General features: G+C 40.9%; 1 protein-coding gene across 6 annotated transcripts in view; it reads right to left on the bottom strand.

Moving 5' to 3' along the window:
* LOC135362140 (alpha-mannosidase 2-like) overlaps window positions 1-17,273 on the bottom strand; it is a 141,028-nt gene that overhangs the window by 8,520 nt on the left and 115,235 nt on the right. For 3 of the 6 annotated variants that reach the window (XM_064575577.1, XM_064575576.1, XM_064575575.1), the window contains one exon: window positions 3,725-3,919. The exons of 2 other annotated variants lie outside the window; for them this stretch is intronic. In XM_064575577.1, coding sequence (XP_064431647.1) covers window positions 3,725-3,919 — 195 coding nt within the window. Of the gene's footprint in view, window positions 1-3,724; window positions 3,920-17,273 lie in introns of those variants that run through there. One more of the 6 variants, XM_064575579.1, reaches the window with a different exon arrangement.

Below are 17,273 nucleotides of genomic sequence, written 5' to 3'. Positions count from 1 at the left end.
GAAAAACTGGACTCTGAGGAACAGATTTAGTAACTCTTAAGAAGTCAAACGCCACCCTCTGAGGCCCTGTACAGCACCCAGATTCAGAAAACCTGCATGTGGGCCCTAATTCTGCCATGTACCACTGTGTAATTTTATCTTAGTCATTTAATTTCTAACTTTTACTTTCCCAATTTAGTCAATGGAGATAACAGTAATTTCTAGAATCATGAGAGTTTTTGAAAATTACTGATTCCTAAGTTGCCCCACCCCAGACCTAGGGAATCAGAATCTCAGAGATGGGGAAATTTGTAAGTCTTCTCTATTTCAAAATCTCCCTGGTGTGATCTGGACACATAGGACTCTGAGGACTGGTAGCTCGAAATGCTGCAGCACCTTGGTGGGTTAGCAACACCTCCAACCCTACCTTGCCTCTCTCACTGTTGCTCGAGTCCATAACCCCTTTCTCCCTGAGGAGTCAGGCTGCCCATGTGACGTTTAGAACTTGAGGAACCATCAGACGGTGACCTGGGAGCTGGGCAAGCAGGGGCCTCCTCCATCCCGCTGCCGACGAGGAGGTGCGGCAGAAACAAAGACATGCCTCCATCGTGTGAAGGTGGTTCTCAGACATGTTTCTTGTGGGAGGTGGTAGTTAGGAAAATGCTTACTTACATACAGGCCAGTGGAGACCCTGGTCTGGCTTGGAAGCTAAGAGCTATGTTCACACTACTTCAGTGGGAAAAATGCTTTGCAACCTCCAGAGGAACAATTCATTATTATATGTTTGGAGCTGCCAGCACACAGAAATAGGGATACAATCCAAAATGCTGAGGTCTGGTTTCTGGATTTCTTCCAAGTGATTTTTGTCTTCTTTTAGTGTAACCATGAAATTACACTTGACGCCTTTTTAAGTACCGAGCTTTCTTTGATTCAATACCTACGTCAGCTTCTTTCAATGATTATTTTCCTATTATCAGAGGTTAAGGGACAGAATGCAATTCTTTAAAGAAGTGATTTTGAATGGACAAATCAATCCCCTTGGATTACCGGTGAGCTTTTAACCAACTGTTAGAAATATGTGCTAAGAGTCAAAGACTAACACAGGAACCGGCACTGATAGGATAAAGTAAAACAGCCCCCAATAATACCGACTTCTGATCATGTGCCAGTGTGCTAGTTATGGTTACACATAATATTTCAGCCTTTATTCTTCCTGGTCAAATTGTTAAATTGCTTTCTATTTCCTCTGCTAAAACCCTAGTTTGCACCTGAGACGACAAGTACCATAAGCACCATCAGGACAACGTATGTTTATAAAGCACTTCTGTTTCCAAAGGGCTTTCACAAGCATTAGTTTATGTGTTGCTCACAACAGACCCGCAGCAGGCAGATCTGATATCAGCCCCATTTTATAACGGGCAGCTGAGTCGGCACTCGGCCAGCCATCAGGGAGTGGAGGTGGGCCACCTGTTGAAGGGTGTGAGGAACAAGGGGAAGCCAAGCGGACATAGTGAGTGGAGACCAGACCACACGGAGCCGAATTCTTCAGAGTGTGAACCAACTGAATAGCAACATTCATTGACTCCAGACAACTGGATCTGCTTCCAGAAAACAATCATGGGAAAGAGTCATCTAGAAACGAGGCTAAGGAACAGTGGCCGCCATGTGCCCCAGAAGCCTTCAGATCCTTAGGTTGCTAATGTCCTCTACCATCATGCCCAGAGGTGGCAACCTGAGGCTCAGAGTCTTTAGTACCACCCCCCCATCCCCTCATTCCCTTTGGCTTATGAATTAATGAGAGGAAAAGCTCAGGGAGGCTATCCATCGCTGGTGTGTTCTTTCCATGAGTCAAAAAGTTGACCCACAAAAGACTAGCAGAATCCTAGAAACAGAGCTCATGAGATTCGCTCAATCAGCAAATTGTTGCTGAGCCCCTTCTATGTGCAACCATTCTTCTAGGCAACAGGATGCAGCAAGGAATCAAAGAAAAGACCAGCTCACATGGAGCTTCTATTCTCACCATGGCACCCACGTTTAGGCCTTTCTACTTGCTTGTAACTCTTCCTGGACCACTCTACCCCCAGAAATCTGCATGAGTCACTTACTCTCTAACCTCCTTCAGATTTTTACTCCATTAACACCCTTTCTGCAAGGTCCTCTTCCAACCACACTATGCAAACTCGCATCATCTTCCAGAACCATCCTTCCCTATTTTCCCTAACACTTATCACCATCTAACACATTATATGTTTCTCTTATTTTTTCTTATTTTTCTCCTCCCACCAGAATCCATGCTTCAGGAACGCAGGGGTGATTGTCTGGTTTGCTCATGACAGTATCCCTAGTGCCTTTAGCTATAACTGGCACGTAGTAGGCATGAAATAAATCCTGGTTCGTTCGCATGATCAAACAAGGCTTTTGACACATGCAGATATGTGCAGGCCTCCTGTGTTCACCTGTATTCATTATCATAAGCCTCATGGATATTCCTACATAGGCCTAAGTTCCTTCTCTTGGTCATACAGTTTTAAAAGCCCTATATGTCCCAATTTGCAGGCATTTATCCTTACTTTACTTGGTTTGCTTTAGTTCTTTGTGCTTAAACGAAACATTTTTCTCTTCTTATGTGGTCTTCAACATGAGCATTCTCTTCTTTTCATACTCAGACCATTTATTACATTCCCTGCAGAATCCCTAAGCACTTAAGACTATTTGTAGCTACACATATGTCAATTCACAATATCACAAAACAGCTCTACAAAAGATAAAAATGATGTCAAATGTCTAATTTTTATTCTTTTCAAATGCAATCTCTGACTTTAAAAGTAGGCATACATGTAAACAAAAGCAGTCTAACTGAATTAAAATTCCAAATCTAATAAAACCTTCCCCTCTCTTCCTCTAGTATATCTTTGGATGTCTCTAAATAGTTGCAACATCTGAGTTGCAGTGATTTTCAAGAGAAAGATATGAATGTACAAGGCCTCTGATACAGAAATAATTAAATGCTATGCTTCTTAATTCTCTAACTCCTCAAGAAACACTGGCTAACAAGGAGAAATGAATGGAAAATGCCAGAAGAGCTGATCTTACGGCCTGTTCTCCCACCTACTATAATGTGACCCCAGGGCCAGTTTTTGCTTTCTAATCTGTACAAAGATAATATACCCTGACCTTCTCACCACATAGAACTTTTCCGGGAATAACATAAATTAGTAGTGGGATATGCTCTAAACTACACAGCAACAGTCAAATGAAAGGTAGAATGATTTTGCCTAAAGGCCAAGTCCTCTTAACGGCTCCTTGAGGCGCAGTAAAACCCACAGTACAGTTGACCCTTGAGCTGTGCAGGGGGTTAGGGGCGATGATCCCCCTCCCCCGAGTCAAAAATCCGCATGACTCTGACTCTCCCAAAACATAACGACTAATAGCCTACTCTTGGTTGGAAGCCTTACTGATAACATGAACAGTTGATCAGCACACATTTTGTATGTTATATGTATGTTACACTGTATTCTTATAATAAAAGAAGCTAGAGAAAAGATGATGTTAAGAAAATCATAAGGAAGAGAAAATACATTTTCAGTCCTGTAGTGTGTTTATGGGAAACAATCTGTGTAAGTGGACCAGTGCAATTCCAGCTCATGCTGTTCAAGGGTCAGCTGCAGTTCTTTCTGCTTCTCATCCCCTTATATCAAATACATCACAAAAAAGTAATTCTTTATAGATACATTTTGGGATATACCTTTGACTGTATTGTCCTCAGATTAACGAGATGAATGTCACAAGGCAAAGATGACAGTAACGGAGAGAATTCACCTAGCAGCTGAAGGGTGGGCACGGGGATCTTTTCTGTCATTGTAAAGACAGGATGATTCAGGAAAGAGGAAGTTATGTGGCTAACGAGAGAAGGATAACTGACTGACTTCTTTTCTTCTTCCTATCAAGAAAAAACAGGGGGGGCGGAGCAAGATGGCGGAGGAGTAGGAGACCTGGATTTTGTCTCCTCTCAGGAATTCAGCTGGATAGGGATCAAACCATTCTGAACACCTACAAACCCAACAGGAGATCAAAGAAAAGAAGAGCAACAACTCTCTGAACAGAAAAGCGACCACTTTCTGGAAGGTAGGACGTGCGGAGAAGTGAATCCGAGGCGATATTCGGAAGGATAGACGGCGGGGGAGGGGCCTCCGTCGGCCGCTTCTGGCAAGTGATAGAGCCGCGGAGCACAAAATCGGAACTTTTAAAAGTGCTCCGCCGAGGGACGTCACTCTGGTGGCTAAGCGGGGGGTGGAACCCTCCGGGACAGTGTGGTCTCAGGACCCTCGGGGTCACAGAAAGACCGGGGGTGCCCGAGTGTGGCAGAGCTCCCAGGGATCGGAGCAGGGAAGCCGGCGGCAGAGGCGGAGCCCAGGCGCGGGCTCTCAGCTCGGGGTGACCATAAACCGTGATCCGCGGCCCAGTCGGGCCCCTACGCCTCCGGCAGGGACCCAACAAGCGGCAGATCCAGGGAGACTCACCTTCCTCCCCCGGGAGGAGCCGCGCGGGAGGGCACCGCAGGGATCTGCTGGGTTTGGAGACTCCAGACCGGGTCGGGTGCCAGAGATAGAAACGCGCGGTCACAGGCCGGTTGAGCACGGAGTGCAGCCGGAGACCGGGGAGACGGGAGTGACTGATGGCTTTTCTCTGGGGGCTCACTGAGGAGTGGGCCCGAGTTCTCGGCTCCTCTGGGGCGGAGATTGGGAGGCCGCCATCTTCACGCTCCGCCTCCAAAGCTGTGCGGAAAGCTCGCAGGGAACAAAAGCCCCAGAGAGCAAACCCGAGCAGATTACTTAGCCGGGAGGGGCAAGGGCAGGGCAATTCCGCCTCTGGCAGAGACATTTGGAAACCACGGCAACAGGCCCCTCCCCAGAAGATCGGCGAGAACAGCCAGCCAAGACCAAGTTTACCGATCAATGAGAATGGCAGAACTCCAGCGCTAGGGGACTACTGCACATAGAATTCACGGCTTTTTTACCATGATTCCTTAGTCTTTTAAAGTTAATTTTTTTTAACTGTCTTTTTGTCTTTTTATTTCTTTTTGAATTTTTCTTTTTCCCTTTTTCAAACAACATCTTATCAATCCCTTTTTTTAAAAAAAAAATTTTATTTTTCATTTTTAGAGTCATATTCTATCCCTTCATAGTAGTTACCCATATTTTTGGCTTATATATATAAGTTGTTCTCTCTTTAAAATTTTGAGATAGTTTCTTCTAACAGATTAAAATATACACTAAATCTCTAGTATATGGTGTTTTCTATTCCCCTGCCTGATCACATCCTCTCCCTTTTTTTTTCTTTTTCTTTTTTCTTTTTTTAAATCCTCTTTCTTTTTTCAAACAACTTCTTATCAATTCCTTTTATAAAATTTTTTATAATTTCCATTTTTACAGTCATTTTCCATCCCTTCATCATATCAACCCTTATTTTTGTACATATATGTTTTTCTTTCTTTAAAATTTTGGGAGACACTTTCTTCTAAAAGACCAAAACACACCCCAAATCTAGTGTGTGGCACTGATCTATATACCATATAGATCATATTTGATCACATTCTGGTTTTTCTTTTGTTGTTGTTGTTTTTTTTTGTTTGTTTTTGTTTTTATCTTTATCTTTTCCTTTTTTTTTCTTTTTCTTTTTTCTCTCTTTCCCCTTCTTATCCCACTGCTTCAGGTCTTTTCTGATTTGTTTAGAGTATATTTTCTGGGGACGTGGTTACTCTACTAGCATTTTGTTCTCTCATTAATCTATTCTCCTCTGCACAAAATGACGAGATGGAAAAAATCACCTCAACAAAAAGAACAAGAGGCAGTACCGACTGCCAGGGACCTACTCAATACGGACATTAGTACGATGTCAGATCTAGAGTTCAGAATCATCACTTTAAAGATACTAGCTGGGCTTGAAAAAAATATGGAAGTTATTAGAGAAACTCTTTCTGAAGAAGTAAAAGAGCTAAAATCCAACCAAGTAGAAATCAAAAAGGATATTAATGAGGTGCAATCAAAAATGGGGGCGCTAACTGCTAGAATAAATGAGGCAGAAGAGAGAATCAGTAATATAGAAGATGAAATGCTGGAAAATAAAGAAGCTGAGAAAAAGAGAGATAAACAACTACTGGATCATGAGGGCAGAATTCGAGAGATAAGTGATACCATAAGACGAAACAACATTAGAATAATTGGGATCCCAGAAGAAGAAGAAAGAGAGAGAGGGGCAGAAGGTATAATGGAGCAAATTATAGCAGAGAACTTCCCTAATTTGGGGAAAGAAACAGGCATGAAAATCCAGGAAGCACAGAGAACCCCTCTCAAAATCAATAAAAATAGGTCAACTCCCCGACATCTAATAGTAAAACTTACGAGTCTCAGAGACAAAGAGAAAATCCTGAAAGCAGCTCGGGAGAAGAGATATGTAACCTACAATGGTAGAAACATTAGATTGGCAACAGACCTATCCACAGAGACCTGGCAGGCCAGAAAGGACTGGCAGGATATATTCAGAGTACTAAATGAGAAAAATATGCAGCCAAGAATACTCTATCCAGCTAGGCTCTCATTGAAAATTGAAGGAGAGATAAAAAGCTTCCAGGACAAACAAAAACTAAAGGAATTTGCAAACACAAAACCAGCCCTACAGGAAATCTTGAAAGGGGTCCTCTAAGCAAAGAGAGACCCTAAAAGCAACATAGACCAGAAAGGAACACAGACAATATACGGTAACAGTCACCTTACAGGCAATACAATGGCACTAAATTCCTATCTTTCAATAGTTACCTTGAATGTAAATGGGCTAAATGCCCCAATCAAAAGACACAGGCTAACAGACTGGATTTAAAAACAAGATCCATCGATATGCTGTCTGCAAGAGACTCATTTTAGAACCAAAGACACCCCCAGATTGAAAGTGAGGGGGTGGAAAACAATTTACCATGCTAATGGACACCAAAAGAAAGCTGGGGTGGCAATCCTTATATAAGACAAATTAGATTTTAAACCAAAGACTGTAATAAGAGATGAGGAAGGACACTATATCATACTTAAAGGATCTATCCAACAAGAAGATCTAACAATTGTAAATATCTATGCCCCTAACATGGGAGCAGCCAATTATATAAGGCAATTAATAACAAAAGCAAAGAAACACATCAACAACAATACAATAATAGTGGGGGACTTTAACATCCCCCTCACTGAAATGGACAGATCATCTAAGCAAAAGATCAACAAGGAAATAAAGACTTTAAATGACACACTGGACCAAATGGACTTCACAGATATATTCAGAACATTCCACCCCAAAGCAACGGAATACACATTCTTCTCTAGTGCCCATGGAACATTCTCCAGAATCGATCACATCCTAGGTCATAAATCAGGTCTCAACCGGTACCAAAAGATTGGGATCTTTCCCTGCCTATTTTCAGACCACAATGCTTTGAAACTAGAACTCAATCCCAAGAGGAAAGTCGGAAAGAATTCAAATACATGGAGGCTAAAGAGCATCCTACTGAAGAATGAATGGGTCAACCAGGAAATTAAAGAAGAATTAAAAAAATACATGGAAACCAATGAAAATGAAAACACAACTGTTCAAAATCTTTGGGATGCAGCAAAGGCAGTCCTAAGAGGAAAGTATATAACAATACAAGCCTTTCTCAAGAAACAAGAAAGGTCTCAAGTACACAACCTAACCCTACACCTAAAGGAGCTGGAGAAAGAACAGCAAATAAAACCTAAACCCAGCAGGAGAAGAGAAATTATAAAGATCAGAGCAGAAATCAATGAAATAGAAACTAAAAGAACAGTAGAACAGATCAACGAAACTAGGAGCTGGTTCTTTGAAAGAATTAACAAGATTGATAAACCCCTGGCCAGACTTATCAAAAAGAGAAATGACCCAAATCAACAAAATCATGAATGAAAGAGGAGAGATCACAACCAACACCAAAGAAATACAAACAATTATAAGAACATATTATGAGCAACTCTATGCCAGCAAATTAGGTAACCTGGAAGAGATGGATGCATTCCTAGAGATGGATCAACTACCAAAACTGACCCAGGAAGAAATAGAAAACCTGAACAGACCTATAACCACTAAGGAAATTGAAGCAGTCATCAAAAATCTCCCAACAAACAAAAGCCCAGGGCCAGATGGCTTCCCAGGGGAATTCTACCAAACATTTCAAGAAGAATTAATACCTATTCTTCTGAAACTGTTCCAAAAAATCGAAACGGAAGGAAAACTTCCAAACTCATTTTATGAGGCCAGCATTACCTTGATCCCCAAACCAGACAAAGACCCCATCAAAAAGGAGAATTACAGACCAATATCCCTGATGAACATGGATGCAAAAATTCTCACCAAAATACTAGCCAATAGGATCCAACAGTACATTAAAAGGATTATTCACCATGACCAAGTGGGATTTATCCCTGGGCTGCAAGGTTGGTTCAACATCCGCAAATCAATCAATGTGATACAGTACATTAACAAAGGAAAGAACAAGAATCATACGATCCTCTCAATAGATGCAGAAAAAGCTTTTGACAAAGTACAGCATCCTTTCTTGATCAAAACTCTTCAGAGTATAGGGATAGAGGGTACATACCTCAATATCATAAAAGCCATCTATGAAAAACCTACAGCAAATATTATTCTCAATGGGGAAAAACTGAGAGCTTTCCCCCTAAGGTCAGGAACACGGCAGGGATGTCCACTATCACCACTGCTATTCAACATAGTATTGGAAGTCCTAGCCACAGCAATCAGACAACAAAAAGAAATCAAAGGCATCCAAATTGGCAAAGAAGAAGTGAAACTCTCACTCTTTGCAGATGATATGATCCTTTATGTGGAAAACCCAAAAGACTCCACCCCAAAACTGCTAGAACTCATACAGGAATTCAGTCAAGTGGCAGGATCTAAAATCAATGCACAGAAGTCAGTGGCATTCCTATACACCAACAACAAGACAGAAGAAAGAGAAATTAAGGAGTCGATCCCATTTACAATTGCACCCAAAACCATAAGATACCTAGGAATAAATCTAACCACAGAGACAAAGGATCTGTACTCAGAAAACTATAAAATACTCATGAAAGAAATTGAGGAAGACACAAAGAAATGGAAAAACGTTCCATGCTCATGGATTGGAAGAACAAATATTGTGAAGATGTCAATGCTACCTAGAGCAATCTACACATTCAATGCAATCCCCATCAAAATACCATCCACTTTTTTCAAAGAAATGGAACAAATAATCCTAAAATTTGTATGGAACCAGAAAAGACCCCGCATAGCCAGAGGAATATTGAAAAAGAAAAGCAAAGCCGGTGGCATCACAATTCCGGACTTCAAGCTCTATTACAAAGCTGTCATCATCAAGACAGCATGGTACTGGCACAAAAACAGACACATAGATCAATGGAATAGAATAGAGAGCCCAGAAATGGACCCTCAACTCTATGGTCAACTTATCTTTGACAAAGCAGGAAAGAATGTCCAATGGCACAAAGACAGTCTCTTCAACAAATGGTGTTGGGAAAATTGGATAGACACATGCAGAAGAATGAAACTGGACCACTTCCTTACACCACACACAAAAATAGACTCCAAATGGCTGAAAGACCTCAATGTGAGACAGGAGTCCATCAAAATCCTAAAGGAGAACACAGGCAACAACCTCTTTGACCTCAGCCGAAGCAACTTCTTCCTAGAAACATCGCCAAAGGCAAGGGAAGCAAGGGCAAAAATGAACTATTGGGACTTCATCAAGATAAAAAGCTTTTGCAAAGCAAAGGAAACAGTTATGAAAACCAAAAGACAACCGACAGAATGGGAGAAGATATTTGCAAATGACATATCAGATAAAGGGCTAGTATCCAAAATCTATAAAGAACTCATCAAACTCAACACCCAAAGAACAAAGAATCCAATTAAGAAATGGGCAGAAGACATGAACAGACATTTTTCCAAAGAAGACATCCAAATGGCCAACAGACACATGAAAAAGTGCTCAATATCGCTCGGCATCAGGGAAATCCAAATCAAAACCTCAATGAGATATCACCTCACACCAGTCAGAATGGCTAAAATTAACAAGTCAGGAAACGACAGATGTTGGCGGGGATGCGGAGAAAGGGGAACCCTCCTACACTGTTGGTGGGAATGCAAACTGGTGCAGCCACTCTGGAAAACTGTATGGAGGTTCCTCAAAAAGTTGAAAATAGAGCTACCATATGATCCAGCAATTGCACTACTGGGTATTTACACCAAAGCTACAAAAGTAGGGATCCGAAGGGGTACGTGCACCCCGATGTTTATAGCAGCCATGTCCACAATAGCCAAACTGTGGAAAGAGCCAAGATGTCCATCGATAGATGAATGTATAAAGAAGATGTGGTATATATATACAATGGAATATTATGCAGCCATCAAAAGGAATGAGATCTTGCCATTTGCAACGACGTGGATGGAACTGGAGGGTATTATGTTGAGTGAAATAAGTCAAACAGAGAAAGACATGTATGATATGATCTCACTGATATGAGGAATTCTTAATCGCAGGAAACAAACTGAGTGTTGTTGGAGTGGGGGGTGGGGTGGGAGGGATGGGGGGACTGGGTGATAGACACTGGGGAGTGTATGTGCTCTGGTAAGCGCTGTGAATTGTGCAAGACTGTTGAATCTCAGATCTGTACCTTTGAAACAAATAATGCAATATATGTTAAGAAAAAAAAAAAGAAGAAGAAGAAGGTAGCGGGAGGGGAAGAATGAAGCGGGGGAAATCGGAGGGGTAGACGAACCATGAGAGATGATGGACTCTGAAAAACAAACAGGGTTCTAGAGGGGAGGGGGGTGGGAGGATGGGTTAGCCTGGTGGTGGGTATTTAGGAGGGCACATTCTGCATGGAGCACTGGGTGTTGTGCAGAAACAATGAATCATGGAACACTTCATCTAAAACTAATGTTGTAATGTCAGGGGATTAACATAAGAATAAAAAAATTAAAAAAAAAGAGAAAACAGAAATGCTTAAGTGTTATATGTATATATATATATGCAGTTTTCACAATATTAATGGAATTACCTGACAGGGTTTAAATAGAAAAGAAATATAAACAAAAACAAATATTTTAATTTTATATTTTGTAAATAACAGTCTTAGCCAACACAGAGATTACCAAGTCCATTTGTAAGCAATACAAGAAAATGAACAGTGTCCACCTAACTCATGTTTAGAAAGATCTTTTTTCCATTGCTTTAGTACTAAAAATCCTGATAACATTTTCCAAAAATCATTTTAGGACAAGGCATAACATTTTATGGAAACTCTTTCTCAACCTACCACAAAATTCTTAAATAGATGGGCTGGAATATTCACACATCTTGCACATCATCAAATGTGATCTCTTCTCCCTCAGGTTTTACCCACCATATACTCATGGTTTCATTTATACACTCAACTAGACCATAACATCTTGTGATCTGAAGCTATGCTCCATACATGTTACCCAATGACAGGATTTTTTGGGGAAAAACTCTCAAAATAAATAAGGTTTTTAAAATAACACAAGGAGTATACCTATATCATCTGTTAAATTTGGTAAATCACTACCACTGAACTGAAACTGTTAAATTATGTTATATAATAGTTAGTACATATTTACCTAGTACACAATTATTCAGTAGAATTTAAAAGTACTTTAGTCATTGCTATGGTATATACTTAAAGACAAGTGGTTCTGCATGTTCAAACATTAAACAAGTCTGCCAGGGCTGGCAATAGGCATATGGTAGATGACACACTTAATTAACTAAATCGATGACTAAGTAGAATCTTAACCAATAATGCCTAAGGTATAAGAGCACACAGAGAAAAACACTAAGAAGAGAAAATAATTTATGTGGAAAGTTTTTTTGATCAACAGTGACATGTGGAACAAATTTAATTTTGTATCTTATTTTTAAACTGTCCATTTCACTGATATCCTCTGATTTTGCATCCTTTCTGCAATACAGGGCTCAAATAAAAGGCTTGGCTACTTATCTGGCCGAAAAGGTAGGATTTATAGGAGATACGGGGCTTAAAATTCAGAATGTCAGATTAGCACTGAACAGAGGGTATTGAGCAAAGAGTGACAAGCATCTTGCCAGCAGCGAACTGTAGATGTCATTACAATTCAGACTATGGAGAAAGAAAAAAAAATAAAGGCAGTAGAGGGACAGTGCATACTGAGATACTGACACAAGGTCTAAATGACTTGTAAATAAAATATGCACCCATCCCACACTTTTTTTAAAAGAAAGATTAAAAAAGCATATATAATAATATTCACCAACAATACTGAAATTTAATGCATGTTGTTGAATACTGAGGGAACAGTTTCAACTGGAAACTTTAAATGTACTCCAAGATCAAAGGACTTCATAATCTAGGTCAGGATTGCTGACAAAATCACTTTTCAATAATAAAAGATAAAAGATCCCAACAGAAAAGAAGACACCTGCCGTATCAGAATCAGAAGGCATTAAGTCCATTCTAGGTCAAGTAACATTCAGAGAAAGCTCTCTGGCTTTGTTCTATGCTCTTGGAGGAATCCCTGGACACTTCAGTGAATAGGTGGGATACTTCTTGATGGATTATGTATACCTTTCAAACAGTAATGTGCATATATACTCTTCCTCCCAACCACACCAGTTCCCTTGACTCTCAGTGCCCCCCTGCAACCTACCATACATAAAAATGGCTTGGGGAGCTTTAAACATAGATCCCCGAACCCTAACCCAAATCTACTTAATCAGAATTTCCAGGGGTGAGCCCTAGGAAGCCAAAGCTTAACAGCCCCCAGAGTGAATCTCAAATCTCGGTCAGTCTGACACAGCTCTGTGGACACGTGCTGGGAACCATCACCCCAGACATCCTCCCAACCTTGTAGAAGAAACCGCTGCCTTTGCAATCAAATGTCTGAGTCTCATCCTTTAACTAGTTTTGGATTAAGAAAATGATTCAGACTCAGAAACATGTTAATGCTAAGTCTCGTCAAAGGAAACAATATCATGACTGTAAGTGCTTCGAGAATTCAAGAACTGTGCCATTTACTGTCCTAAGCAGGATAAGGGAGAGAAGTTTAGGGAAGATTTGTGGTTCAGAGCTATAAAAGCACCACGAACAAATAACGCTGCTGGAAGCTGGCCAGGCAGGGTGGGACAAAATCTCACAGAAGGTTCCATGATTCATGCACTTTCTTAACATGTTTATAGCAACGAGGGGCTCGACAAGATATTTAGCTGGTGAATTATCACCTTTTGATTAATCTCCTGGAAAGGTAATCTTTTAACTGTAACCTTTATGATAAACCCAAAGCTTATAACACATGTTTGCTATAGGAAATTTTAAGCTGTAAATGAATTCTCCAGCCTTGCAGTACTAATATTCTACTCTAAACATTATTTGGTTCCTTGTGGGTTGGAAGGCTTCAAGCTGTTCAGATCTAGCTTTCTCCTTGCATTCTGTATGAAATTATAAAGAGTTTATAGCACATTCTGATCCAAACCACAAGAAGTTGAGATCTCCATTGGGTTCCAGCCCTTATTTTATAAATCAGAACTTCCTGCTAGGCTCCATGGTGTCCTTCATGAAGCCCATTTAAGTTATCTGATCCCTAAACATCAAAGGTTTCCATCCATCTACAGCAAAACTTGCTAAATAAATTATCTAAGACAATAAGAGATGATATTTTGAGTCACTTTGGCTTATTCAGTATGACCTGATACATGGTGAGAACTTGATAAATGTTTTTTTAAACTTAATCTATCAACAAGTAAATGTAATATAAATAAAGGAGAGAAAAATACAGTAGGAGAAAGGATGTGGTAAAAAGAGACAGAAGAAATAATTGATGAAAATTAATGAATCATAAGATTTAGAAATATATCTCATTTAGCGCAGAGGTGAAGCCTGGTGATCTGTGAGCTAAATCTGCCTACAGATAGGTTTTGATAGGTCTGCATGGTATTAAAAAGTTGTCTGTTTTTTGGCCAACTCTCAAAAAAGAAAAAAAATCCAGGAGATTTCACAGTGAAATTGTCAACAACAACAAAAAAACTCCCTAAAACAGGTAACTTTTTTTTTTTAAACCCAAAACACTGGAAACCCAAGTCACCCTGGGCCCCCATATTCCCTCAAGTGCAGCTGAGTTGTAGCTCCTTGGTGGGATGTGTCCTCACTCATCACAGACCTGGGGTCACCTCACTTACGCGTTTGCCCTTAAACCTGACCAACCTCCCTCATGCCATCACTTTTCTGAGTCCTGTCAGCATTTGAGCTTTTCATCTGATCTCTCCTAGCTCCTTTTCCTGACATGTAAAGAACTGGTATCCACAGGTAAAATGACACAACTGTAATACCTGAACACTTCCCAGCACTTCTAATTCCTGGTTCAATGCCCTCTACCTATAGCAGTCTTCAGCAGGAAGGGATAGGGAGTAAGTGTCAAAGAAACAAAACCTAAAGGGTCAATGCCAAAGAGACAATTCCCACTTTCCGCTTCCATTGGTCATTACACACGGATGATAGTCCACCTCACATAGCTACAGTAACCCACTGGGCATCTGCACATCTCACAGCAATTATCATTCCAGTCCTTGTTCTCACTGCCTCTCTGCAGAACACTCACGAACAGGATTCGGTTCCACTTAGTCACCCAGATAACTCCTCCCAGAGGCTCTGGCAGGCTGAAGACTTTCTACTAAAATGCCTTCCTGTACAGAGACTGTCTCCTCACCATGGTTCCTACCATCGACATCTTAAACATGAGAGTCTGAGTTGAAAATAAAAACACTTTCTGCAAAGTTTAAGTTATAGGAGATGGAACATTCCTTAATCAAATGCCTTTTTAATCAATTGCACTAGAAATTAAAATGTATTTTCTCTTCTCTAGTTCATTTTTTATTTAAAAGAAACTATTGATTTAAGTCCAAGAATCTATAGTTGAGCAAAAAGAAAAATTTAACCAACATAGGATTATACAAACACTGGATCAAATTTCAATCAATTACTATCCAAGGAGTTTTGAATGGGAATAAACAAATTATTTCACTTCTAAGTGAAAGCTTTATAGATCTGACATGAAAATGCTTATTGCCATAGTTAATAGAAGCTTTGCAAATTAGTGTCTATATAGAGAGAAAAAAAAAAATCATAAAAGCCAGAGACATTTTCGGGAGGAGAAAAAGACAGTAGCTGCCAGCACTCAGACAATGATTTTCCTGTGCAGTTTTAGTCCTCAAATTAAGCTATCTTGTCAGTAATTGATTTAAACCATGAGTCCCAAGAACTGGTTTAAATCTTGACATCTAAAAATGGATATTAAAATCTTTTTTCCTAAAAGATTCTAGATACTGAAAGAATTCTTGGCTTTAATGAGCTGTTGCCATTTCATTCAATCAACCAGTGTTTTATTTATAGAATAGCTACCATAGGCAAGGAGCCCTGTGGGGTACATAAAAATGAAGCAGACAAGTCCCTGGAATGGAGCAGGGGAAGAGAACATGCCGAGTATGACAAGGCAGTAAGCAGGGGCTGGGATAAATGCGGTGGCACCATGCGCTATTACAGCTCACTCATTTATGCATTTGTGCATTCATTCATGCAACACATATCGGGTGCTTCCTCTACCAGGAACAATTCTAGAAGCAGAGGAACATGGCCCCCACTCTCATGAAGTTATGGTCCAAAAGAGGAGAGAGACAATGATCAAATATAATCACATCTATGCACGGAGGACAGATGCGCAATTCTGAGGAGGCACTGAGGATGGTGATCTGGCCTGGTCAAGAAAAAGCAGTTGACCAAGGCAGCTTTGGCCTGAACTATTATGAAGAGTTCCCTGGGCACAGAATGAAACCACAAATGCAAAGGTGCTGTGGGCCCCAGGTGCGTAGGGAGCACTTGGGACTGAAAGAAAACTAGTGGGCCTAGAGCAGAAATAACACGAGTCATGCTGGATGAAGCTGGGGGACAGGCAGGGCCCAGATCATGAGGGGCTCTTCAGGCCATGGGAAGGATTTTGGCTTTTATTAGGAGAGCAATGAGAAGACACCTGAGGGTTAAGAAGGGAGCAGTGAGGTCAGATTGAATTTTGAAAAGATGAATCACTTTGCTTACTTGATTTGAGAACAAATATGGCAGGAAAAGAAGAGCAGAATGATTCAGGGAACACATGATGTTTGTTTAGATAATGGTGGTCAAAATAAGCGAGTTTATAGATTTGAAATATTTAGGCAATAAGATAGTCAACACTGGTGATCATTGTTTTAAGAAAGGGGCAGGCAAAGGAGAAGTATCAATGAGAGATGACTGCTATGTATGTGGCACTGGATGGAAGGTGGTACTAGTCCCCGAGAGAGCAAACACTAGAAAAGAGCAGGTCTGGGGGGAAGGGAAGAGAGATCATGAGAGTGATCATGGATATGTCGGGTCTGAATAGCAGGATGCAGCTAGGTAGATGGGTCTGCAGGTAAGAGGTGAAATATATGTGTGGGTTTCATCTGCGTAGAGGTGGTCACCAAAGCCACAGGAGTAGGAGAGATTGCAGAGGGAGAACATATAAAACGAGAAAAGGAGAAGGCGTGGGGCCAACCCTTGAGGACTCTGACATTTAATGGCTTAATAACCATCAGAGAGATAAAGAACCACTTGAGAGCTAGGAGGAAAACCAGATGAGCATGGCACCACGGAAGCCCTGGCTAGACTGTCTTCTAAGAAGTGACATGGTCAGTGTCGAATGCTGCTGCAAGGTGAAGTAAGATGGTGGATCTCGTGACACTGGCAAGGGTGTGTGTGTGGTGGGGGAAGCTAAAGCAAATCCGAAATGAGTTGAGTGTGACACGGAAGCAATGAAATAAACCCATCTTCCAAAGCGGCTCAACTGGGTGTGGAAGACAGGACGGGAGAGCAGGGCAAATGGACATGAGTCTGTGTGGAGGTTGTTTTTGGTATGTATGTATGTATGTATGTATGTATGTATGTATTTATTAAAGATTTTATTTATTTTTTAGAGAGCGAGCGAGCGAGAAACAGCATGAGAGGGGAGAGGGTCAGAGGGAGAAGTAGGCTCCCCGCTGAGCCGGGAGCCTGATGTGGGACTCGATCCCAGGACCCTGGGATCATGACTAGAGCCGAAGGCAGACGCTTAACCATCTGAGCCACCCAGGCGCCCTTGGTTTTTATTTTTAATAGGAGAAAATG

This window comes from Mirounga angustirostris, unplaced genomic scaffold, assembly GCF_029215605.1.
Source record: "Mirounga angustirostris isolate CCGP_5_RB_7025 unplaced genomic scaffold, mMirAng1.0.hap1 SCAF_12, whole genome shotgun sequence".
Lineage (NCBI taxonomy): Eukaryota > Metazoa > Chordata > Mammalia > Carnivora > Phocidae > Mirounga > Mirounga angustirostris.
This window is presented reverse-complemented; position numbering and strand designations above follow the sequence as displayed.